The sequence below is a fragment of the Phoca vitulina genome, unplaced genomic scaffold, assembly GCF_004348235.1.
Source record: "Phoca vitulina isolate PV1807 unplaced genomic scaffold, GSC_HSeal_1.0 scaffold7, whole genome shotgun sequence".
Taxonomy (NCBI): domain Eukaryota; kingdom Metazoa; phylum Chordata; class Mammalia; order Carnivora; family Phocidae; genus Phoca; species Phoca vitulina.
This window is the reverse complement of record NW_022589710.1, coordinates 24,910,356-24,935,372: the sequence shown is the minus strand read 5'-3', so window position 1 is coordinate 24,935,372 and position 25,017 is coordinate 24,910,356. Positions and strand designations below refer to the sequence as shown.

At 41.5% G+C, this 25,017-nt stretch overlaps 1 protein-coding gene across 9 annotated transcripts in view; it reads left to right on the top strand.

Annotated features, from left to right (window-relative positions):
* The window catches only part of TRIM9 (tripartite motif containing 9), a 110,423-nt gene that overhangs the window by 71,771 nt on the left and 13,635 nt on the right, over positions 1 to 25,017 (top strand). For 7 of the 9 annotated variants that reach the window (XM_032405096.1, XM_032405092.1, XM_032405094.1 and 4 more), the window contains exons 4-7: positions 4,322 to 4,432; positions 5,542 to 5,695; positions 13,534 to 13,691; positions 15,354 to 15,492. In XM_032405096.1, coding sequence (XP_032260987.1) covers positions 4,322 to 4,432; positions 5,542 to 5,695; positions 13,534 to 13,691; positions 15,354 to 15,492 — 562 coding nt within the window. The remainder of the gene's footprint in view (positions 1 to 4,321; positions 4,433 to 5,541; positions 5,696 to 13,533; positions 13,692 to 15,353; positions 15,493 to 25,017) is intronic. The other 2 variants (XM_032405093.1, XM_032405100.1) reach the window with 1 other exon arrangement.

The window sequence follows — 25,017 nt, the reverse complement described above, 5'->3', positions numbered from 1 at the left end:
GAAAGAAAGAAAGAAAGAAAGAAAGAAAGAAAGAAAGAAAGAAAGAAAGAAAGAAAGAAAAAGAAAGAAAAGAAAAGAAACTAGACGTCAGTTAGAACACACCCAAAAGTGCTGCTTCTGGGAACCTTGTAGTTTAATTTTTAGCAGTGATTTTTATCACAGGCTACTGGGAACATTGTGAAATGGTTGATTGAAATGTAAAAAGATGGGCCAAAATCCATTGTTGGAACAGTGGGAGTCGAGAGCCAGGAACTCTGGGATATTGAGTCCTTCCAAGAAGCTTGAACCATGGAATACAGGAGCCAATGGCCAGCCCCCACTGAAACTCACCAACTCTTTACTACAGTGAAGCTTCTTAAGAGTAGTCAGAGAGCTCCAACAATCAGACAGTTCCTTTGGCATCAAATAAATCTTGCTTGAGAAGGAAATTTAGAGAAGCAAACATAGAATTTTATGAGGCCTGATTAACGTATTTATTTCAGTACATTTAGGTCATAAAATTATCATTGATCTGCATGCTCTGGAACATAAACACAACAATTCATGTCTATTTCACCTCAACAGCAGACTCACTTTGGGTTACAAGGCCCAGATCTAGTCTGTGCTTGTTATTTCAGACTTGAGCACCAGTCGGTTATGTATGCACAGTCCTAGGACAGATGCCATTTGGATAGTGATTGGCGACTGCTGAGACTTCTACTACCTAGAAGCATTGATGCACTGGCTACCAAAATATCAAAACATTTTCTGGGAATAATTTAGTTACACCTAAGATAGCAGAGAGGAGTAGCATATTAGCTGTAGGTCACCTGTCCTGGATTCTTTTTTTTATGCTTTTGGGTAATTTGTGTTTTTTTCTCCATAAGAAGCAGAAACTTAATCTTCCTGTTTACTTTTTTCAAAAATAATAATAATAATAATTTGCATTCCATGAGCCCAGACCAACAAATAGGGATGGTGGTTTGATAGAATACTAGATGTCGGAAGAAAATAAGTCAATCACTGAATTTTAAATTTGATCTCCCCTCTCCCCACCAAAATCACAAACCGATCTTCACATCAAAGTTGGTTTCTTTCACCAGTTCTGACACGGAGATTTTAAATCCTACACTTTATTTTTTATTTTAATTTTATTAAAAGTGAAAAAGGGGTAACAAATCATCTGTCAAAAAAAATTAGGAGACTCCATAGAGCCAAAACAATCGTTAAAGGACAAAACTGGAGTTCTCACACTTCCTGATTATATAACTTACTGCAAAGCTACAATAATGAAAACAGTATGATTTTGACAAGGGTGGCAAGGCCATTCAATGGGGAAAGGGCAGTTTTACAACAAATGACACTGGAAAAACCGACTATCCACATGCCAAAGAAAGAAGTTGGACCATTACCTAATACCATATACAAAAATTAACTGAAAATGGACCAAAGACCTAAATGTAAGAACTGAAACTATAAAATTCTTCAATGAAAACACAGGGCAAATGCTTCACAACACTGGATTTGGCAGTGATTTCTTGGATATTGCACCAGAGACACAGGCAGCAAAGGAAAAGGTAGACAAATTGGGCTTCATGAAAATTTATAAATTTTGTGCATCAAAAGCAAAAAAACAAACAAGCCAATTAAAAAATGGGCAAAGGACTTGAATAGATATTTCTCCACAGGAGATATACAAATGGCCAATAAGCATATGAAAAGATGCTCAGCATCACTAGTCATTAGGGAAATGCAAATCAAAACCACAATGAGATACCACTTCACACCCATTAGGATGGCTATTATTATTTTTTTAAAAAAGATAGTAATAAGTGTTGGTGAGGATGTGGAGAAGTTGGAACCCTGTGCATTGCTAATGGGAATATAAAATGTTTCCGTGCAGCTGCTACGGAAAACAGTATGATGATTCCACAAAAAAACTAAAATAGGATTACCTATGATCCAGCAATTCCACTTCAGGGTATATACCCAAAAGAAGTGAAACAGGGACTTTCACAGATATTTGTATACCCATGTTCATAACAGCTTTATTCACAATAGCTAAAGGTAGAAGCAACCCAAGTGTCCCTCAGTGGATGAATGGATAAACAAAATGTGCTATGTACCTACAATGGAATATTATTCAGGAAATTCAGGGGTGCCTGGGTGGTGTAGTCAGTTAAGAGTCCGACTCTTGGTTTCAGCTCAGGATGCGATCATAGGCCCTGCATTGGGCTCTGTGCTGAGCAAGGAGTCTGCTTGTGTTTCTCTCTCCCTCTCCCTTTGCCCCTCCCACTCGTGCTTTCTGTCTCTCTCTAAAATAAATAAATCTTAAAAAAAAAAAAGGAAGGAAATTTTGACATCAGCTACAATGTGGATAAACCTTGAAGACATTATGCTAAATGAAATAAGCCAGTCACAAAAAGACAAATATTATATGATTCCACTTATATGAGAGTCCCGGAGTAGTCAAATCCATAGAAACAGAAAGTAGAATGGTGGCATCGTCAGGGACCAGTGGGGAGGGGAGAATAGAGAGTTATTGTTTAATAGGTACAAAGTTTTAGTTTGGAAAGATGAAAACAATTCTGGAAATGGATGGTGATGAGAGTTGCACAACAATATGAATGTATTTAATGCCACAGAGTTATCTAATTAAAAATAGTTAAGGTTGGGACACCTGGGTGGCTCAGTCAGTTAAGTGTCTGCCTTCGGCTCAGGTCATGATCCCGGGGTCCTGGATCGAGTCCCACATCCACCTCCCTGCTCAGCAGGGAGCCTGCTTCTCCTTCTCCTCCCTGCTCGTTCTCTCTCTCTCTCTCTCACTATCTCTGTCACTATCTCTGTCTCTCTCTTTCAAATAAATAAAATCTTTTTAAAAAAATAGCTAAAATTGTAAATTTTATGTTATGTATATTTTATAACAATAAAACAAAAATTAGAAACAGACACCAGCAATAATAAATGGATGAATTGTCAAAAAAAATTAGGAGGAATTTAAATGTCCAAAAATAGAGGAACAGGAATGGTTACTTAATTACAATAACCCACTCAGTGGGATATTTATGGAGCCAGTAACACTTATTGATGGTGGCGACGTGTAAAATGCCTATGGTATAGTGTTAAGTGGGAAGGAGGTAAAATTGTCACATATTATGATTGCAACTATAAATATATCTAGCGCAAGGATAAAACCTAAAAGGAAATATCAAAATGCTTTAAAAATTTGCATTAGAGTGATGAGATGATTGCTTTTTTTGGTCTGTTTTCCAATTGTTTTCGAAAGTAGATATAATAATCTTTAATGGAAAATGTATAATCAAAACTGAAAAGGAAAAAAGAAAAAGCTTTTCAATAATTATTAAAACTCAATTTTAGTTATTATTTATAAAATCCAGAAGGCTGGATATTTTTGAGGCTTTTACAAAGTAATATAAATACCGAGGATGTAAGTAACTGAGGTTCCTAGAAAACTCTTGTTCAACTCTAGCCTCAGAAACTACTTCAGGATTTGGGTCACTGAGCAGAGGACATGGAAAATGAATCTTTGAAGAAAGAAACTTTTCAAGGACTGTCATATGTTTGACACTTCCCAGAGGCAGAAACTGCATGTTCAGAGAGATGCCTTTCTAGGTTAAAGCAGATTCACAGCATGGTAAATAGAGAGCCTTTAAAACTGCTCTCCCAGGGGCACTGGGTAGCTCAGTGGGTTAAGTGTCTGCCTTCGGCTCAGGTCATGATCTCAGGGGCCTGGGATTGAGCCCCGCATCGGGCTCACCGCCCGATGGCGGTGAGGGAGTGGGGAGTCTGCTTCTCCCTCTCCCTCTGCCACTCCTCTGCTCATTCTGTCTCTCTCTCATTGTCTCTCTAAATAAGTAAATAAAATGTTTTTTAAAAAACTGCTCTCCCAAATGAGGCAGTGACTGCTTCTAAGTGGGTTATACTCAAAACTTAACTCTGCATCCATGTTTGTCTGGCTTCCTTGTCATCAGCTCATTGTCTTCAGCAAGTTTCACCTCTAACCCCATCCCACCACCCACTCAGGAAGAAGAATCAGAATGAGAAGGAATTGGGTTCAGATGGGGATGTTTGCTCTTTAGAAGAGAGGCACAGGGTGGGAGCAGGTGGGTGACTGTTCGCAGAACAGAAGCTGCAGCCGCACCTCAGGCTGCTCAGCTCCTTCGTAGACTCTCCATGACCTCCCGCTTAGAACAGCTCACAGTGTCAGCTCTGGAAGATGGGGAGCAAGGGGAACCTGAAGAAGATGTCCCTTCATCACCACAGTTTGCTTCTTTTTCACCCTGTGCCACTTTGGACTGTTCTGTTCTCTCATCAATCGTAGGTGGTTCGAGATCAGATCTCTCACTGCACAGTGAAATTGCGCCAGACCACAGGTCTCATGGAGTACTGCCTGGAGGTCATTAAGGAAAATGATCCTAGTGGCTTTTTGCAGGTAAGTGTCAACTAGTTTCCACTTCAGATTCTCAATGTCCCATGAAACTCAGTCTACAACGCCACAGCCAGACTCCCAGCAGCCCTTGCTGAGCATGGGTCCCTCCACAATGGAACCCACTTTCAGGCTGCCGTGTATGTGTGGGCACCAGCAAAACTCCACTAACTTCCTGGAAGTCTCTGCCACCATGTGCTACAAGATTGAGAAGTATATGGGCTTCTTAAAATTTGTTTTTGTTCATGTTTAATCATGAAAATGTAATTCCCTGTAAGTTCCTCCAAAGCAGAGTTACTGCCTTGCCTAAGAATTGGGTCCCTTTCCACTAATATCTTGGACAGCTTTGTCAGCTAGAAATGTCTAAATATGTAAGGCTTCTACCTTCTTGACAGTTCCTACTGGCCAGTGATTTCCCAAATAAAGTGAAGTTTTTTCATTCCTTGGATTTCTCATGATTTTTTCAATGTTGATTGTTTTAATGAGATGTGATGATGTCAGCTGAATTTTACTTATGTTTTGATCTCAATGATTAAGGGAGATTTTATTAAGGAATACATAGATTCCTTCCAATTCATGTTTTATCAAACTGGCCAAGAGTGACAAAGGGAGATTAAATTTAAGAAATGAAAGAGTTCTCTATCAAAGAATAAAGTGATACAGAAGATGACAGGCTTAAAGTGTAAGAAATTCCACTTTTACAGATTACCATATGCAGCCTCTCTAAACTATTTTATAGAACTCATTCCAAGGGTTGACAAAATATCCACACCTCCTATTAGAAACTTAGGGTTGTTAGTTCTACTAGGATTAACAGATCACCAAAATATTATTTAATGTTGTTGGCTTTTAGTTGATTAGTCATAAATATTATTAGCATATCCAGGTTTATCTATTAGAGCAATTTACAGCTGCTGATTATATAGTGGCTCCCTCCGACTCACCCAGATTTGCACAGGTGACCCTTGTCATAACAGGCTTCTCACTGCCTACATGGAGATAGGAAAGGTGCGAGTCCCAAAGTGGTTTGGTAATGCTCCTGGAGAGTGTAGGAGCAGGGTTCTGTGTCCAGTGCGGTATTATATTTCTTAGGCTGTGGTCTTTGATGTGATTAGATTTCTGACGCCCTCATAAGGAGAGTGCACCTGACTGAGGACCAGTGGGGGAAAGGCACGCTCACTCCCAGGATGACCACGGACTTCGACCTGAGTCTGGACAACAGCCCTCTACTGCAATCCATTCACCAGCTCGACTTCGTGCAGATGAAAGGTGCGTGCCTGCATCCCCCCCAAATAAAGCAACATCCCGAGTGGATACTGATGCTTGAAGCAGGATCGAGGCTTTGTGCCAGATTGCAGCAAACAAAAGGCAGCTAGCAGGTTTATAAATCACCTAAGAGGGGGGGAAGTAAACACACATACACGTCTGGTTAATGGTACAAAAGTCTGGAGTGGCTCCTAGCTTATCACATAGAAACGTACCATTGTAGCCATGTGACCTACCTCTCAGAAAGCCAGATAAATCCAGATAAACTCAAGGCTTGCCTCCTTAAGAGTCTTAGAGATGTCACAAGCCAACATCAGGGAATAGCTGACATAAAAAAAGATAAGGAGATAGAGACCGCATCACTGTACATAAATAAAATCTTGTTACAGAAAGTAACCCAGAAATATTGATATAAATCAAGGCAGTTCAGAACTGAAATGACTACTTCCACATGGATAGGTGGTGAGCAAATGGTTGAGCATAAATTAGTGGGAATTTGAGAGGATTAGAGTTGACTTGCCAATACTGGTTAGGAAAATGCAAGCCTGGTTACAGAAGGAAAATGAAGATTTAAAATAAATTTTAACTTTTTTAAAAGTTAAATGTGATTTATGTGATTAAGGGATATGCAAGATCTCTTTGAGACTTTTTGGGTGGCTGCGGGACGTGCAAGAACCTAAAATTATCTTAAGGAAAATAACTCTTTCAAAGAAAAATAAAAAACCAAACATGCAACGATCTTTTCATGGCAGTGTAAGTAATATCCATTGGAAAAATATTCTTTTTTTAACCTTCATTTTGAAATATTTGTACATTCACAGGAAGTTGCAAAAATAGTAAGGAGAGGTCCAGTTACCCTTAGCCCAGTTTCCATCATTGGTTCCATCTTGCATAACTATCATCTTATATCAAAACCAGGAAATTAAGGGCACCTAGGTGGCTCAGTTGGTTAAGCATCTGACTCTTGATCTCAGCTCAGGTCTTGATCTCAGGGTTTTGAGTTCAAACCCCACATTGGGTTCTACACCCAACATGGAGCCCACTTAAAAAAAAAAAAGCACACACACACAGGAATTAACTAACATTGGTACAATGTATACGTATCACTCTATGCCATTTTGTCAGGTGTGTAGAGTCATCTAACCATGGCTGCAATCAAGCTACCACTATAGAGACTTCCCTCATGCTACCCCATCATGGTCATATAGTCATACCCACATCCCTCCCCTCTGCCATCATCAGTCCCTGGCAACCACCTATCTGTTCTTCATTTCTGTAATTTTGTTACGTTCTAATCTTTTTTAAAATTGAAGAAATTGATTTGCTCTTTGCTTCTCCCAATTTAAGCAGCCACATAAAGGACTTAGAATTTAGTGCTTTAAAATTTTTGTTTTTTAAGAAAAATCGACATGCTTCCTTTTATCAGACAGAAGCACCTAACCCAGCAAGTCTTAGGGCTCTGCACTTATGAGTCACATCACATAACTAAACTCATCCGTGTACCCTGTGCAGGTACCTCTCTCACCCCTTTAACGGATTTTTGTGCTTTTATTTTCACTTTTCTCATTTTTTATTTGTTATGTATTGCTTTGGGATGATGCCTTAATTGATTTTTGGAGTAGAGAGTATATAGATGGTTAATAAGAGTACTTCGTTGCCGTAACAAAAATGTTTAGCATTTCCTGACTGTTTACCAAACCAGATACTCTCCTAAGTGCTTCACGTGGATTAATTCAATTTATTCTCACCGCCCTAGTAGGTATCTGGGGAAACTGAGGCACAGGAAAACTGGATGAGTTACCTGAATTCACACAGCTAGTGAATGTCAGGGCAGGGGTTCAAAGCCAGGAAGCGAGGTTCCCAACCCTGCACCTACAACTTCCGGTTGGTGCTATAACATTAGTGCCTTATGAACTGGCTGCTTCGAGGAATAACCGAATTTCCTCTCTTAAACTTAAGAAATTTAACTTTTTGTTGCAGCACGTCTTTCTTGCTGTTATAAATGTTTTCTTAAACACCCCCACGGTGGTCTGTGAAATACAGCCATCTGAGTAATATATGGAGCCCTAGGTAAATCCCCCTCAATCAGCCTCTCTCTGGATCCAGTTCTCTCAATGAGGTAAAATCATTGAAAGGTCATGTCACAAATAGCTCAGAGGAGAAAATACATCGCAAAAGGGCAATGGAAGGGCTTTTGGTGGAAGGGGAAAAAAAAGGAGCCAACCCAATTAGCCTTGGTGATGGAGCAGGTAGAGGGGAAAAGCCTCAGGGCTTTGAATTGCTTTCAGCAGCTGACGGATCCTTCTCCTCCCCCATTTGCTGTCCTTCTGAATCATGTCCATCTGCCCAGAGTGGAGTCCAGGCCAATTGGCAGGAGGGTAACAATTGTGTTGGAATGAAGAGGCCCTTCATCTGGTATGGGAACTGCAGGCTCACGTGCTGGGCCTCACAGACCCCGTTCCTAAAGCAGTGTCACTTGGCCGCTTCAGGCTGCCCGCAGACGTACGCGTGAACGTGGCTGTGTGTCCACTCCACCAAAGTCTGTACACGCGGCCGAGAATGCCACACGCCCTCAAGGCCAAGACGCAGAACACACTCAGCAAAAATTCAGCCGGAACACAAAATGATCCCAGACAGATATTTACGAAGTTCATCTCACAGGCCATTTGGGATGAGACTGGATTATTCCATTTTCCTTTTCTTTTTAACACTTCATATTAATTTAAGTTACTGCTGATTAGTATCCTTCTGCAGAGTTAATTTATATGCTTTGCTTTGTGCTCGTTAAGTTTAATTAATTCAGTGAGAGACAAGTACACTTTAGACTCTGAATAATTTTTATCTGTCAGATGTTTTTGATGGAAAGGAAAAGCCAAAAGGTCATGACGCAATAGAACTTGACTGGCTGTAGTTAAGGCTACTCCTACTGGCCTCTTTGATAGCTGTTAACATACACAGCTGGGCTGGTGTAGTGTTAGTGTTTTTCCATAGGATATGCTTGGTCAGTTTAATACACTGCACTTTCACAGCTTGTCAGTAAATATATCTCAAGAAACTGTACCCCCAAATCCACGTAAGAATGGCCAAAATTTAAATAGCATTGGGAACAGTGCTAAAATAATCTGACCATTAATATAATACGTGTACTTCAACATATGTTTCCTATTTATGCTAAGCAGATTACAGTAGAAAGTTAAAATATTTTCAAAGCTACTTAAAATACACATTTAAAGTTCTGACTCAAACTAACAACAAAAATATCTGTTCATTCTTAACTGGAAATTCTAGCATCTCTCTGGTTTTGGAATTTCATCTCAGGTGCCTTTTTCTTTTCTTGATATCAAAGAAGATAGGTCTGTTACTGGTTTTTAAACTATTACTACTCAGCTACTACTCAGCAAGAAAAGTATTCTCTTATGAGCGAAGGATTTAACTGATCTGCCCTTTCTGATTCTGCATCACCCTCAAGCAACTGAAATCTAAGTGGAGAATGCTGGTACCTTTGTTCAAACAGCCCCAGAAAAATATTATCCCAGAATTGTTTTAAGTATAGACAGTGTCCCAAGATTCATGAGTCAGTGCTGAAAAGAAATGCCAGCATGTTCATTCTGAACCAGGATATGACACAGTGACCTAATGCTCCCAGAAGCCTTTTTAACACATAAACCAATGGCTGTTAATCCCTTAAGTGCCTCTAGTCACCTAAGAACACATTTATCTTTATGAACTCATGTCAAATGTAAGAGCCCTGAGTATGCACCAAGGTCATGGGCAAGGTCGGTGTGATGTGAACAGACCCTCTTATAAATCATACAGAAAGAGCACCCAGGGGTTTGGCAGGGATGGGGATGAGCACACAGGCTGACTCGCATATCATCTGTTCATGCACATGATCCGTTCATGGTTTGGAGACCTGCAATGCATGTCCTCAAAACCCACATTCACATTTCTCTGTAACAGTGTACTAATGAGAGCTTTGCAGAAACGGCTTGTTGTTCCTCTAAAGTATAAACTTTCCTAAGATGCCACTTGTGTTGTTCAGCCACCACAAAAAGGAACTACGGTCCACCAGGGAACATTTAGACAAGATGACTCAGGAGAATTGCATTCTCAACCACCGTAGCTCTTGTGGTGAAATATTTCTTTCTTTTCTTTTCACAATTTTTAAAGTATGGTTGACACCCAGTGTGTCACACTCGTGTCCACACTGTGTGTAGACAACACAGTGATGCGATAAATCGATGCATTATGCTATGTATGGTGAAATATTTCGTTAATCTACACCAGCAAGTCTCGGGGAACTTTATCACTCACATTACAGGAAGCAAAAGGAAACATTCCTCTTGGAATGAGGCGCGGGGACTTCCCTCCAGTACACTGTTATCACACACCCAGGCTGGAGAGGCAGCGTGGTGCAAATATGCACACAGCCCCTGGGGCCGGCCTGCTGGGCCTCGGACACCGGCTCCGCCACGGAGTAGTTGTGAAAATTGTCTGTTTCCGTTTCCTCATCTACCAACTAGAGCTGATAACGGCACCTGTTCTTGTGGGGGTGCTGTGAACATCACGTGAGTGACGACATGTAGAACCTCTCAGCACACTGCCAGGCACTCAAAAAGCACCACCCACCATTAGTTTCCACGCCCAGGGTGGGAGGCCGTGTGTCCTTACATGTCCCCGCCACATTCTTGGGACCTTTCACAGAGGAATCCCGCAGCGTGGTGAGTGTTCACAATCGGCAGGATTTGGGAAAAAAAATTAAATGAGTATGAAAAATGTAAGCTATAATTTGAACGAGAATGGCCTTTAAAAACGTAAGACATTTGAAAACTTTAAGAAGACACTGTTGCAGAATTTAATTTTGAGCTGAGGCTCCACGAGTCCCCTTCAAGGAAGTCGGTAAGAACGGTTGCCCCCTGCAACTAAGGAGAGAATTTTTAGCCTGAAGCTTGATATTATGGGCCAAAAGAATGCTAAGCAATAGACTTCTGATCAGGTCAGGAGAAACTGGTTCTTTAGGAAAAACAAAGACGTCCAAGAATGGTGGTGAAAGTGTTAAGGTTAAGACAGCTACGGCAGCTCAATGACAGAAGTTTCAGTAAAATAAAAATTTCTTAGAGTTCAGCCCAGGAACTGTGATGCCATCCATTTCCAAAACACAAATAATAAGTTAATTTGAAAATACTTTGGATTCTTATAGACCATTTATTTTGTACCTAATAAAGTGAAATAGGATAACATAACACCCACTATAAAATCTATTTTTCTAAAATGTCAGCCTTAGTCTTTGTTGAAGAAGCTGTAATTTTGTCACATTTGCCTTTTATAGGCCACGTCACTTTGGGGTAAATAAGGAAACAGAAAAAATAATTCTGAGCACATCAAGAAATAGATTTAGACATGCAAATGTCTCTATAGTCCTTCATTTTCGTTTCTCTCTCTCTCTCTCTCTCTTTCCCTCCCTCTCTCTCCATTCTCTCTCCCTCCCTCATTTCACTTTTTTGTTTGCTTAATTTAAGTTCTAGACAATATTAAAATCTGAAGATTATGAGTGGTTAGACTTTTTATTATCTTTTTGGTCTTTTAAAGTGTATCCACTGAGGACTTACAAATGAAGTTCCCATGTTTTAATTACACATGACACCATGTATTTCAATTAATCTGTTAATTATACCTATGCCTATACAAGGAAATTTGAGTTACTTATCGGAGACATTGCAAGCATTTGCATGATTCAAGTTGAAACCATCTTGTGATCTTATTCTTTGATTTTAAAATTGATGAAATGTAGACTTGCCTGAGACATGAACAAAGGGAAAATGAAGATTGATGGGGGAGCTAATGAAATAAAGAGAGTCCAAGGAATAGGTTGTTTTATGGTAGGTTCTGATTCATAAGGACAGCTCAGAGCAAATATCCCCAGGGAGAATCATTCCATGTCTCTAGAAGCCCTTTGAAGAATGGCTTGCTTAAACTCATCATAATTTACTCCATAGTTAATATGTTAAAATTTATTATTTTTATAAGGGAAAAATGTTTAATGACCAAGTGGTTTCCTAATACGTGATGACCTGAAGTTAACCCTCCAATTACAACTTTTAGGTGATGCCTGTTTATGGGTAGATGATCACTAGGAGTTACGTCTTCTCTCTCCTCCCCTTCCCATCCGATCCTGTAGTCTATTTCTTGAACAAGGCAATGAATCTATCTCCTTTCCTCCAATTCTGGATGTTCGGGGACCTCTGAGGCTATAGAAGCCACTCTTCTCTCATAAGACCAACTGAACCCTATGCCATTGAAATCTGAACCATGATTTCCGTCCCTACACTCACCACCTCCAATTATCTGGTCATAATTTTGATTTTGTTATGTTTGCTCTAGTAACTCCAGCATGGTCTTCTTTTTTTTTATTATTATGTTATGTTAATCACCATACATTACATCATTAGTTTTTGATGTAGTGTTCCATGACTCATTGTTTGCGTATAACACCAGTGCTCCATGCAGAACGTGCCCTCTTTAATACCCATCACCAGGCTAACCCATCCTCCCACCCCCATCCCCTCTAGAACCCTCAGTTTGTTTTTTAGAGTTCATCGTAATTGTCCAGCATGGTCTTCTTGTATCAAAGTCTTTTCTTAAGCATAATTGACCTGCCTCACCTTCGCATCTCTTGTGTTCTGATCACTGCTATTGTTCTTTAGCTTATCCATCATAGAACCTGTTTCCTAAACTGCTATTAAATATACCATCTTTGGGGTTGAGGTGATGGCAGGGAGCAGATAATTTGATGAATGACACAGAGTCCAATTTCGGTACAGCATACCAGGCGTTCCATAATTAACATTTGTTCGTTTAAATGTCCCTGGATGCGGCCCAAACTGTTCTCTCCTGTTGTTAAAGTGATACAAAAATAAATTAATGGTTTGGTGCTAAAAAAAAAAAATTTTAAACAGTTGGTAAAAACACTGCTCCCAAATACATACATTGAGTTCATATGTTAGGAACTGGGATTGTTTGGTACCTAACAGTTCTATGTCTATGTGTCTGAAGGCTCAACCGCTCTGCAGTTTGAAGTAATAGAAAAGACCCCCAGCACAAAATGGGGACAGGGGCATGTTGTGACCAGTAGTACTGTGGCAGATTCTCACAAAGTCACAAGGACACCTTGACCCTCCCCTGCTGGGCCCCTTCTGCTCCCATACTACCCTCCAGGCTCACAGTTGGCTGTTCTGCACCTGCAGAGAGTGGACCTGAGCTAGCATAGCTACCATGAAAGAATGAGGTCAAGTTCCTCAGAAGTTTTGAAATGGAGAAATCACTGTTTTTATGTCCCTTAGTACTAAGTTTTCAAAAATCCACTGTTGCAGCTACTTACGCGCACAAGACCTTGAGTAGAATCACTGGTAAAACAAACAAACTGCTCAGAATAGGCAGTTCCAAGTTTATACACTGGGGGCCAAGGCTCAGAATAAATTTTATGATACATTTTTCAGCCATGTTATGGGTTACATGGGCTTTAGTGGGCTGGGCTGGAAACCCATCCCCTATTAAAATAGTTCCCTTAAGTATGATGTCTTCGGTGCTCAAGGGGGTGAGAACAGAGCAATTGTCTCCCCAACAGTTAAGGTAAGAAGTGCCACCACGAGTTTGGGAAAAGGCAGCACAGCAGCTCAGGACCCAGTCCCACTCCTAGAGACTCTGGAAGGGATCCAGTTCAGGTCCCCCATGGGCTAGCTACTTAGTCGAGCCTCGTGTTGATCAGGGGGATGTTTCTCATTCCAAGATCCTGAAATGTTCGCAACTCAGCAGAAGCCAGGGTTACACTAATTTCTGTTTAGCTTCCTCTCCAGTCCCAGCAACCCCCATCCTGCAGCTGGAGGAGTGCTGTACTCACAACAACAGCGCTACGCTGTCCTGGAAACAGCCACCCCTGTCCACGGTGCCTGCCGAAGGCTACATTCTGGAGCTGGATGACGGCAATGGTGGTCAGTTCCGGGTAAGTAGAGCATCTGCTACTTGTTAACCAAAGCCAGGGACCACCTCAGAGGACCCATGGTGGGGTCTCAGGCCAAGCTTCCCCACCTCTCCTGAGGCCAGACCATCCTGGCAGGGTCTGCCTGCCCTTCAACTGAGGCCTGCATTCTCCTTGAACCGTCAAAGATGGACGAAGGAGTCTCTGAATAGAAACTGCCCTCCCCTTCTGAAGAGAAGGCCCATGCAGGCCACAAGCTCTGGAGTCCAGCTGCTTGCACTCAGATCCGGACTCCACCATTTAGCCATGTGACTGCCCATTTCTCATTTCTTTGAGCCTTCAGGACCTCATTTGTAAAATGGGGGTGATATTAACACATACCACATGCATTGTTGTTAAGAGTCAGTTAGATAATCCATCATATAAAATTCTTAGCATGCCAGGATCCCAGACCCCAGTCTGGTTAGTATCCCACCAGAGAGTTATCATTTTAAGGCTGTGCTTTGAATAAAAATTATTTTTACTCATTACATCAGCATAATGTTGCAGAAGCCTACAGCTAAAGAGGGAGGCACATGCCTAACCTATGCTAAAGATGCATTATGCTACAATTTATTTTAAGCCTTTGAAATGTCATTCTTCCTCCCGCCCCTGTTTCCTCCCCCTTCCCTCTGCACCACGATAAAACCTATACTCCTGTGACTCTGAGTGTCATCTTTGTGACAGTTCCTAAAGTTACCAGTGGAGTTATAGACACAGCATAGAGACCACCCTCTAAGTGGTCCCAACCACCCAACCAGTTTTTACAAATCATGCTGATGGATAAAGAGCTCGGTAGGTATAATAATGTATGTGTAAATGCCAAATTAATAATAATAAGCATAATGCTAACTATAAGCACCCAATTTTAATTTTTTAAACCCTAACCACTAGTAATTACCATTCATTAAGGTGCCAGGCCCATGCTAAATATAAGGTACAATGTTCAACAGTTTGCACACGTGACCTCATTATATGATCATCCTAGCAACCTCATAAACTGGGTATTATTGTCCCCATTTTACATATGAGCAAACTGAGACTTAAAAAGGTCAATTAGGGGGGCGCCTGGGTGGCTCAGTTGGTTAAGCAGCTGCCTTCAGCTCAGGTCATGATCCCAGGGTTCTGGGATCGAGTCCCGCATCGGGCTCCCTGCTCAGCAGGGAGTCTGCTTCTCCCTCTCCCTGCCTCTCTGCCTACTTGTGCTCTCTCTCTCTATCTCTGTCAAATAAATAAATAAAATCTTTAAAAAAAAAAAAAAGGTCAATTAGGGGTGCCTGGGTGGTTCAGTTGGTTAAGCATCCAACTCTCGGTTTTGGCTCAGGTCATGATCTCATGGGTCGTGAAATTGAGCCCCGCAACAGGCCCCACGCTCAGCAGGGAGTTTGCTTGAGATTCTCTCTCTTCTTCTCCCTCTGCCTCTGCTCCTCCCCTCCCCATGCTCTCACTCTCTCTCTCAAATAATAAATAAATAAATCTTAAAAAAAATTTTTTTTAAGTCAATTAAATAGCTTAGTATCCCACAGGATTTGACTCCAGATCAGGCTGCCACCAAAATGCTTGCTCCTGACCACTGAGCGACACTGCATCCCTCACCCCTCACAAGGGCTGGCATTAAATCGTGGCCTGTTATTTGTTGACCCTCAGGAAGTGTATGTTGGAAAGGAGACGATGTGCACCGTGGACGGTCTTCACTTCAACAGCACATACAACGCTCGCATCAAGGCCTTCAACAAAACAGGAGTGAGCCAGTACAGCAAGACCCTGGTCCTCCAAACGTCTGAGGGTAAGGCCCTTCAGCAGTATCCCTCCGAGCGAGAACTGCGAGGCATCTAAAGTGGCTGGCAAGCCCGGAGGTAACCCCACCACTGCCCACTTTCTGAAGTGTTTCCATGACTTGCTCTGCATTCTGGCACAATGCCGCTGTTCCTCTCCTGCTGTTAGAGAGCCCATGGTATGTGGATGTGATCAAACCAAAGAGTCCACAGCGGCAGTTCAAATGGCCTGGGGCGTCGGCTTCCTTTGATAACACTCTAAATAAGCTGCAGTTGAAGAAGCTGAAAAAAATGAAGGCCTGAATGTCCCCCCGGTGTGTGAAACAAATGTATCTAGGCTCTAGGGCAGGCTCCCTTTCTCCACGACACACATCACTTGCCAATTTTACCCAGATGATTCTAAATTGCTTTGTAGTGCTTGCCTGTTTCTGAGGGTGGGGCCGAGGTTGTTTCCAGCTGTGGATTTGTGTGACTGAACATGTTTCCGATGGGTGTGGGGTGCTAGAGCTGTTCAGAGAGGGCCTGTCGGCCACTCCTGGCTTACCCAGCGCGGACCGCTTCCATCTCACGGCCAAAGCCGAGGCCGGCGGCGCCAGGACTGAGGCTTCCTGTGGGCACCAAACAGGAAATGACCAGCAACTCCGCATTACCTCGCCATTTTCACCTTTGCCCGTCCCTCTAGGCTGGGTTAGGCCACCAAGGGCCACTGTACAAGGTCAAGCCCCAGAGAACTTTCACTTCTTGGCCATACTGTAAATATTTTGGTCATCAGAGTCAAGCCATTCCTCTCGGAAGAGGCGCTTGCCTTTGATGACCAGGTATAACCTCTGAGGATTTTAACATTTTCATTTTAAAAGCAATCACAGCACATGAAATTAAACCTATGAAGAGGTGATTGTGGTCGGTGCCAGAGCATTTTCAGACCTTCTGGGTGTCATTTTAATCATAGAAGTCACCCCCACTGGCATTCCCCATAACTTCCCTCTGCAGAACCAAGTGTGTTGATTTTGTTCAAATTCAAGATGTTAGCTCAAAGAACTGTGGTGGTGTTTTGTTCCCACTTCCCACAAACCTTGGCATGCGCCAATCACCCTTTAAATGGTTCACATGGTTAAAAACAAGCACAACTTCAAATCCCACAGCAAGGTTGACAGGCCCCTAGCCGTAAAAACCGTGCTTGGGGAGCAGTGGTAAGTCTGTGAGGGATGCTATTCAAAGAGAAGGATTCGCTGAAGGAAACATGCCCGCACGACCTATTTCCCATCGGGTTATAGGGATGCGGTAGCTACAGCCTCCCGAATGACCCCTTTAGCAACTTCCCTCTGGGATGACCTCTCTGCCTGAGAGCAGTTGCCTCTTTTCCCGAGTCCCATTGCTAAATGCTAAAGCCCTCCAAGAGTTGCCCACATGCCATGCAGAAGGCCCTTCGTGAGGATGGCCTCGCTTCCCACGTGCGTACCAGGCGGTTTGATTGAAGAGTGAAGTGCATGCCGTCAGAGCAGGGAGACAGTTTGCAGCAATGTTGCTAATATGTATCATGAGACCTACTATTTCTATTCATAATATATCATGGAAATCATATTCTTCCGCTAAAATCAGTTACTAGCATAGCAGCTTGAGCATTCATGTTTCTCTTTTCATCCTGCAGGAGGATGTAGTTTCTCAGTTTCTCTTACTGTTCATAAGATTATGGTGTCTAATAAATTACAGGATTGGAACTGCGATCCCTGGTACCACAGGCACAGGACTGGGGGTCATTTTCTAAACGAAACTAACGGAACAAGTCCTCTTCCAACAAAGAAACTGTACTGTAGAAATTAATTTCCTCCATGAATTTTATATATTGTGTACAAATATAAGGTATGTATCTAAATACAAAGAAAACCTTATCATCGTGTAGATATATCAGTATTCTCTGTTACTGCACAGAAGTGATTTTCTCATGATGAAATAAAGTTCACACACATACTTTCTCCATAACTTTGGTTTGTTCTATTTGTTCCTCCCTCATTCTAACTCATTCACATGGTGAGACAAGGTTTAGAAAGCAAGAAAAAATATATAATGAATAGCTAATTAAAAAAAAAAAAAAGATTTGATCAACCTTGTAACAATAGAGAAAGCCTATAGAATTAAAAAATTATATATATTTTTTTGTTTTTTTAGAAATCAGTGAGAAAAATGGCACTGACAGGGTTCAATACATTAACTGAACTTATATAATACTCCATTAATCTTCCTTCCTACAGTTCCTGGAAAGGTTTGCTCTGGAAGTTTGTTTTCTTTGCTGCTCTTGGGGATGGCGTGGCGGTTCATTTCGGCTTTTCTACTGTAACAAGATGTTTTGCGGTCTTCTTAGCAACAGCTAACCCTTTCCCAAAGTTCGAAACAAATGTCTGTATTACAGAAGGGTCCAATTCATACGTGATAGCAAGTCTCGCTTGTATGTACATGCATTTAGTCCGAGATTTAAACCACTTGTCACTTATATTCTTTGAATGATCATAAAACCATCTGCTGACTTACAGGTTGTGACATTATGCAGGGGAGATCAGATGTCCACGTTGTTATAAATGCTGATCATTTTTTCCAGAAGCAGTTCTGTTTGTTCATCTACTTACTGGGCCGTGTTTGGTAAAGGCTCACTGTGTGCTACACCGTGGGTGTAGAGGGGTGAGCCGATGTCCCCCCTGCTTGGATGAGCTCACAGTCTAGGAAGAGAGACAGGCCTTAATAGACACACAACTAGTTACATATTTTCAAGTTATTATTACCACTGTGAAGGAAGGAAAGGAGACTAGCAGGAAGACATAATTTGTATCTGGGAATCAGTCAGGAAAACAATGAAAAATAATTTAATTCAATGGAAATTATAAAGAATGTGTTATTAAAAGGGAAAAGGAAAGGAAAATGCATTATCAGATGAGTTCAAGTGTGATTAGTTCCCCGAAAGCAGAGTTCTTGGGAATGTATCTAAGACAGCCATGCACATAAAGCCAGTTGCCGATCTCAACCAAATTACCCTAACTTCAGAAGAAATATAACTGTAAGCAATTAAGAATCTTAATGAAATTTTAAAATGAGGCCCACAACCCCAGTTGTATATAGTTTTAAAGTAATCCATTTAATAGCCATCATGGCTGTGTCACAGTCTTTGAAACCATCTGCAGAAGAATATCCATTATGTAACAAGGCCTTCTTCCCACATAGTTCTGGGGCTTATTCTGTCTAGAGACTCTACTCCTGAAAGAGAATTTTTTTTTAAGATGAAGCTGAGAACAGAATAGGAAATTTTCCTATTTATTTTTCCCTATTTTCCCTCTACCTATCTAAACAGACTTACCTTTTTCTTTTTCTTTGATCTGGAGAGAAAATGAAATAGACCAAAGGTAACATTCCTGGGGCTCAAATAACTCACTATGACTATTAGCTGGCTGAAAAGAGAGGGTTTCTCTCTGATCCCCCTCTCAGGGAGGGGAATGGCTTCACACAATCTTAGCAGAGATGGGAGTCCTTCAGGGGAGTGAGAACATGAAGAGTGGCACCTCTGAGTCTTTCAATACTCTCCCACACAAATCTTTGTTATCTTCCTTGGACAAATTCTTAGAATTGGAATTACCAGACCAAGAAGCATGAACACTTTTAAGGCCCTTGATCTGTGTTTCTCAATTGCTTTCCAGATAGATTTTACACCAGAAACGTATGAATCATTCCATTTTTTAAAATCATCTTAATTCTGCTATTTAGAGTTTAATTTTGACTAACAAGCAGCCCCCCTAAAAGTAAAAGTGTACCTAAAACAGGGCTTTTTAAGTTTATATTTTCATAGAAATCATATTCTGATTGTTTTACATCTAATAGCTACATGTAATAAGTTACAACATATTGCAGGGAAAATGAATATGATCCAAAAAGGAGGGAAGACTTCCCAGAGTATAGAGAGACAGATGGACAGACAGACAGAAACCCAAACACAAGGAATAACTGTATGCAAGGCAAAAACTTCAAAATCGGCCTTGAGCTGACTATGATAACGAAACCTCATTCATTTAAAAACATTAATTGATCACCTCAGTTGTGTCAGGCACCGTGCTGGGCCCAGGATCACGAAGATAACGAGGCATGGCCCCTGCCCCAGAGCTTATGGGCTCCACTCCTCCTCCTCCTTGAGCTCCATGGCACCTGACGCAGAGCACCTAAAACCTATGGTACCTCACCTCTCTGGAACTAAGACATCCACCCTGCAATCTAGATAGTCATCTTACAATCAAGAAGTGACAATGACCTCTGATTGGCAAAAAAAAAAAAAAGAAGACAAAGTTTGGGTGTAGACACTCCTGTGCTGTTCTTACAGCAGGGCCTCTGATCTCCCCCAGTTCTCGCTTATTCTTACTACAGGCATGAGTCCACTGAGCTCATGACCCACTTGGGAAGACCACAGCAGACTAGGAACATCACATTAGAAGAGAGAAGAGAGATTGGTGAGCAGGGAAGGTAACTAGAAAAACAGAGAACAGAACCCCCCCACACACAAAAAAGTCAAAAGATAGCATGGTGCGGCTTGTGTTCTGATTAAGACCTTGTGTTCTGATTAAGAAAGAAAGCATATAATGAATTGTAAAAATATTTCCATCTAACATTTAGAAGTCAGTATATTACCTGGAACCCTTGGTAATGGGTATTAGGTATATCTCAGAAGGCTTTATGGAATCACAATACAAAATACAGTCAGAAAACTATTGCAATAAACTCGGTCTCATTTTGTGTCAAGCTTCTAAGAACTTTCTTCCTTGTCCACTAAAAGATTCCATGAAAAATGACAGCCAGCAAATATTTTTAAGGATACTGAAATCCAGTAGAAGAACTGTATAAAAACTATCCATTCTATGTTTCACTATAAGGTCCTAAAGAAAAACCAGGAATTTTTTCTGTTCACCCTAAAACAGCTATAAAGACTTTAGACTATACCTCTGTGCCCACTGCTAATGCAGTTGCTGTTCAGTTGCTGCAATATTCCAGATTTACCCTGTGTATTAATTTCCTTTCGCTGCTGTAACAAATTACTACAAACTCAGTAGCTTAAAACAACCCAAATGGATTACCTTACACTTCTGGAGGTCAGAATCCTAAATGCATTTCACTAGGCGAACAGTGAGGTATCAGCGGGGCTGCATTCCTTCAGGTAGTTCTAGAGGTGAATCTGTTCTCTTTCCTTTTGCAGCTTCTAGAAGCCACCTGTATTGTTGGCTCACGACCCCTTCCTCCATCTGCAAAGCTAGCAATGTAGTGTCTTCCAATCTCTTTCTGACTCTGGGCCTCCTGGTTCCCTTTTATAGGGACGCTTGTAATTACCTTAGGCCCATCTGGATAATCTCTCCAACTCAAAATCCTTACCCTATTACATTTGCAAAGCTCCTTTTGCCATGTAATGTAACAAATTCCAAGGATTATAGGACATGGACATTTTGGGGCAAGCCATTACTGCACCTACCACACTCTAGGAGGAAGTATTATGATTATTATCTCATCCTCCCTTTGGGAAGATTGAGCCTTTGAGAGGTTAAGTGACATGTCAGACCCTGGCCTTCCAGCCTGCACTGCCCAGCACAGTGCACTTCGGTGCTGACATTAGAAGAGTGCTATTTGCACTCAGCTAAAAGGAAGGAAATAGGGAAATCTATCCTAAGTCTGTTTGCTAAGTGGGTGAAAACATCTTGTCCAAATGAAGCAGCATTATGTAGCTGCCTCATGTGTTCATCCAGAAACCCCAGCAAGAAACGGACTCTAACACTTTCAAAGAGTCATGTTAGAATTTTGGTGAAAAAAATAACATTCTTCCTTTAAGAAGGAGGTGTGAAGAGGCTGTCCTTTCCAGCATCAGATCTAAGCTCCTACTCAGGTCCTGTCCTTTTCTTCTGTCTCTGCATCTCCACTTTCTCACCCCCCCACCCTCCCTCCCCAGGGTAAGCATTCACCTAGAGAGGCCCTTCTCCCCTGTTGGGATCAGAACATGCTCTTGGCTTGCAGTGACAGGTGGCTGCTTGGGAAAGAAAAGGAATGTCAGAGCCAGATCTGCAAGGTCCTTAAAAGACCCTACCAAATGAGGTCTGGGACTTGGAGCTCTGTTCTGGTTGAAACCACAGAGCCCTTTATTGGCAAAAGCTTCAGCCCTCCAGATCTCAACTGTGAGGAAACTGGAGAGAAGGTAAACGGTGATAAATGGAGAATCGGGCTTTGGACAAGATGTTCTCAAGCATCTTCTTAGTTGAATGTCCACAGGAATCACCTCCCTAACACTTCAGGATCGTCTTCCTTAATGACAATAAAAGGGTTAGGATTTTTGAAACTACATCTTAGAAAATGCTTTCTAAAAGGGGGCATAGAAGATGTTATTCGTAAAATTAAAATGCTTATTTTCCCCTATTAGACTATTAGCATCACACTACCCCTTCCAATGTGATAGCTCCTTCTCCCACACATTGAAAGAAATAACCCAAAGAATATTCTGTGGTATAAACAGAATATGGCCCCAGGATAGCCCCAGATGCATCTGTCCAAAATCTCTTTGCAGATATTTTATAGTGATTTTGGAGCAACGTAAGTACTGCACTCTTAAACCCTGATGTAGTAAACCACCCCCGCCCAAGAGAAGCTGTAACCTTGTGGGGGGAGGTGGGGAAGAACCTCATCCAATCTCAGAAGAACAACAGGGAACTCCTCTGCTCACCACTCCCCATGACCAAAATTCCAAAGGGGAGGATGATGCGTTGCATTTCAATCCCTACCACCCCAGTCCACAGAACTGCTCCATTTAGAGGAGAAAGATTCACCCTCACTCAATATGGCTCAGGATTTAAAGAATGATATTAGGTTCATCTGCACAAACCTTGGTCACCCCTGAGACCACCAGAATGTGCCCATAGCCCGTGGCATAAACTTTACTTTTTATGCATTTCCAAGGCACAAAAGAGAAGCAATGGCCTTGTCACTTCCAAAATTTTTTCCCCCGGGAATTGATCCTGCCTGGGTCCCTATCCTGTTCTACCACAGCAGGCAGTGTGACTTGGGATGTGTCCCTTAACCTCTCTGGATTTCAGGAGTTTTTATTTTGTTGTTGTGTTTGGGGGGAGTGTTGGGAGGGGTTTCTTGGTTTGGAGGGGGGTTTGTTTTGTTTTTATTTTTGTCTCCAAAACTATAGACTTAGAGCAGATAACCTCCAAGTTCTTTTCAATTTGTACCCCTGGATTTCTTGTATGGTTTCTCTCTTCAAAATTACTGCTGAAATCCGTTAACTGTTTCAGAAAATGCTATGAACAGGAAAAGACACCTCCTGCCTCCTGCAAGGGTCTTAATAGGTCTTAAAGATCTGCCTATGATACGGAGAATTCAACACTAATAGAAAATAGTTGATAAAGGATCATATAGGGAAGAATATACTGTCCACCAGAGATCATTTTTCCTATGCCTCTGCTTTATTTTTCCTGATTCAGAGCATCAGAGCTCCCAAAACATTATTTAGTTAGAAGAATGTGCATTTCCAAGACAAAATCCTCAAGGTAGGTAAATCATACCTGAACAAATTCGGGTAGATTTTACAAAATCCAAAGTGAGAGGCATGCTAGTTTTCAGAGCCCAGAAAAGAGGGATACTTTGTTCCTTTTAATTTTGACAACATGCTTGACATCCCAGGGAATTTCCTGAATTTTTCCATAGAACTGAATTGGATCCAGACCCTATCTTTGGTTCAGGGGAATATGCTTTGCTGTTGACACTCTGGGGAACAGATGAGTCCTTTGGAATCTGTTGTATCTATTTGAAATGCAAGAATTTTTAGTTCTTCTGATGGTAGTTACTTATAAATAATGCCATGGTATTCTAAATTGGAGTGGAGGATTTGGTGACAGAGTATGCAGCTGTCCCAGGGGTGTTCCAAGAGACTATTTCTTCTCTTAAAAGGAATTTTTTCAAAACAGCTTTGTTTCTCACTTCTCAACTGCAGTTAATGCCACACTTAAGAGAGCTTAAAATTCCACCTTTCGTTGTAACTTACGTACCAGTTGGACGTAATTTTGCCTTTGGATGCTTATTAGATCATTTAAGGAGACTCAGCCTCCTTCATTCGTCTCTTTAAAATCTTCCCAACAGAAGCAAATTATTTTACAACTGGTTTATAATTGAACTGAAACTCATCTTTAATGCTGCTTGTGCAGTTCTTACTGACATAATCTTGTCTTACTGGGCTTTGAAATACAACTGTCTTGCTGGACCAGCACCCAGGGGCTGCCTGAGTTATAAAGCCATTCCCGAGCAGACAAAAAGATAACCAAGAATTCTACCAGTCACAAAGAAAGCTGCATTAGCATACGCTGTCAGAAGGAAGTCCTGTTGGTTTGCTTTTTCTCTTTGAATTCCAAAAATAACACCTCACAGACTGGTGAGGAATATTTCCAAAATATTCTACCACACCACAGAAATCTTTCGTACTCAGTACATGTTGGAATCAGTCAAGAAATTCTGCCCCTAGAAGATTTTCTCTAAATTATTCTTTTTCGTATGGTCAGCTCTCTCTCCAAGTTCCTGTTTCCTAGCTGCTCAGTTTTAATACAACGTCTGGCACATGGTAGGTGTTCAATAAATGTTAACTAACAAACAAATAAAAGAAGTATGTACTGTTAGCCAAACAGGAGTACATCACCTAAACATCCTTTTTTCACCTTGAACCCAAAAGTCAGTAAATAATAAGTGTGATCCCCAGCTGACCTTTGTTTTGATAATTTTTGATGGCTTCTTTTAAGCATGGGCCTCGACTCCAGAATCCAGCCAGTCCCGAGTGGAAAGGGAAAGCAGTCTAGTCAAGGGCAAGAGGAAAATGGTAGCCATTGACCAAGTTGATGGAAAGTGTGCCTTGACACATTCCCATTATGAGCACCGTCCCCACCCCAGTTACAGCTGTGCCTAGAGTGACCACACCAGTGTTCAGCTGGCATTCTACTACTCTTCCCATTGGTCTTCCTTGATAAGCTGCTTTTACTCAGCAAAACTGTTCAGCAGACAGGATCACTGCATGTCATGAAACATGACAGGACATTCAGAATCTTTTAAGGTGCTACTTGTCTTTCTCTAGTGATCTATACATTAAAAATTAATAATAGTAATCCCAAATATTAGCTATGACCTGAAACAGCTTTTGTATCATGTATTTGGCGGGGCGGGGGGGGGGATAAACCCTGTTCCTATGTTCCTATTTGTCTTGGCTCAGAGAACGTTAATGGCTCAGAAGCCTTCTCCAGATCTCAATATCTCAATAGTTGTGCTTTCAAGGGGAGGTGAGGAAGTGGGATGTAGCCTTCCTGCATCCCATGGGTATAACATAGAATATACCCATGGGTAGTTGTGTGTATGTTCATTGTGAGTTGTGTGACTTGACTAAACCAGGGGGTGGGAATACTATACCCAATCTTGTCTTGGTGTCTTTGGTTCATGTTTTTGAATATGTCCAGTGGGGCAAGACAAGGAGAGTTAAGATTTGAATTTCA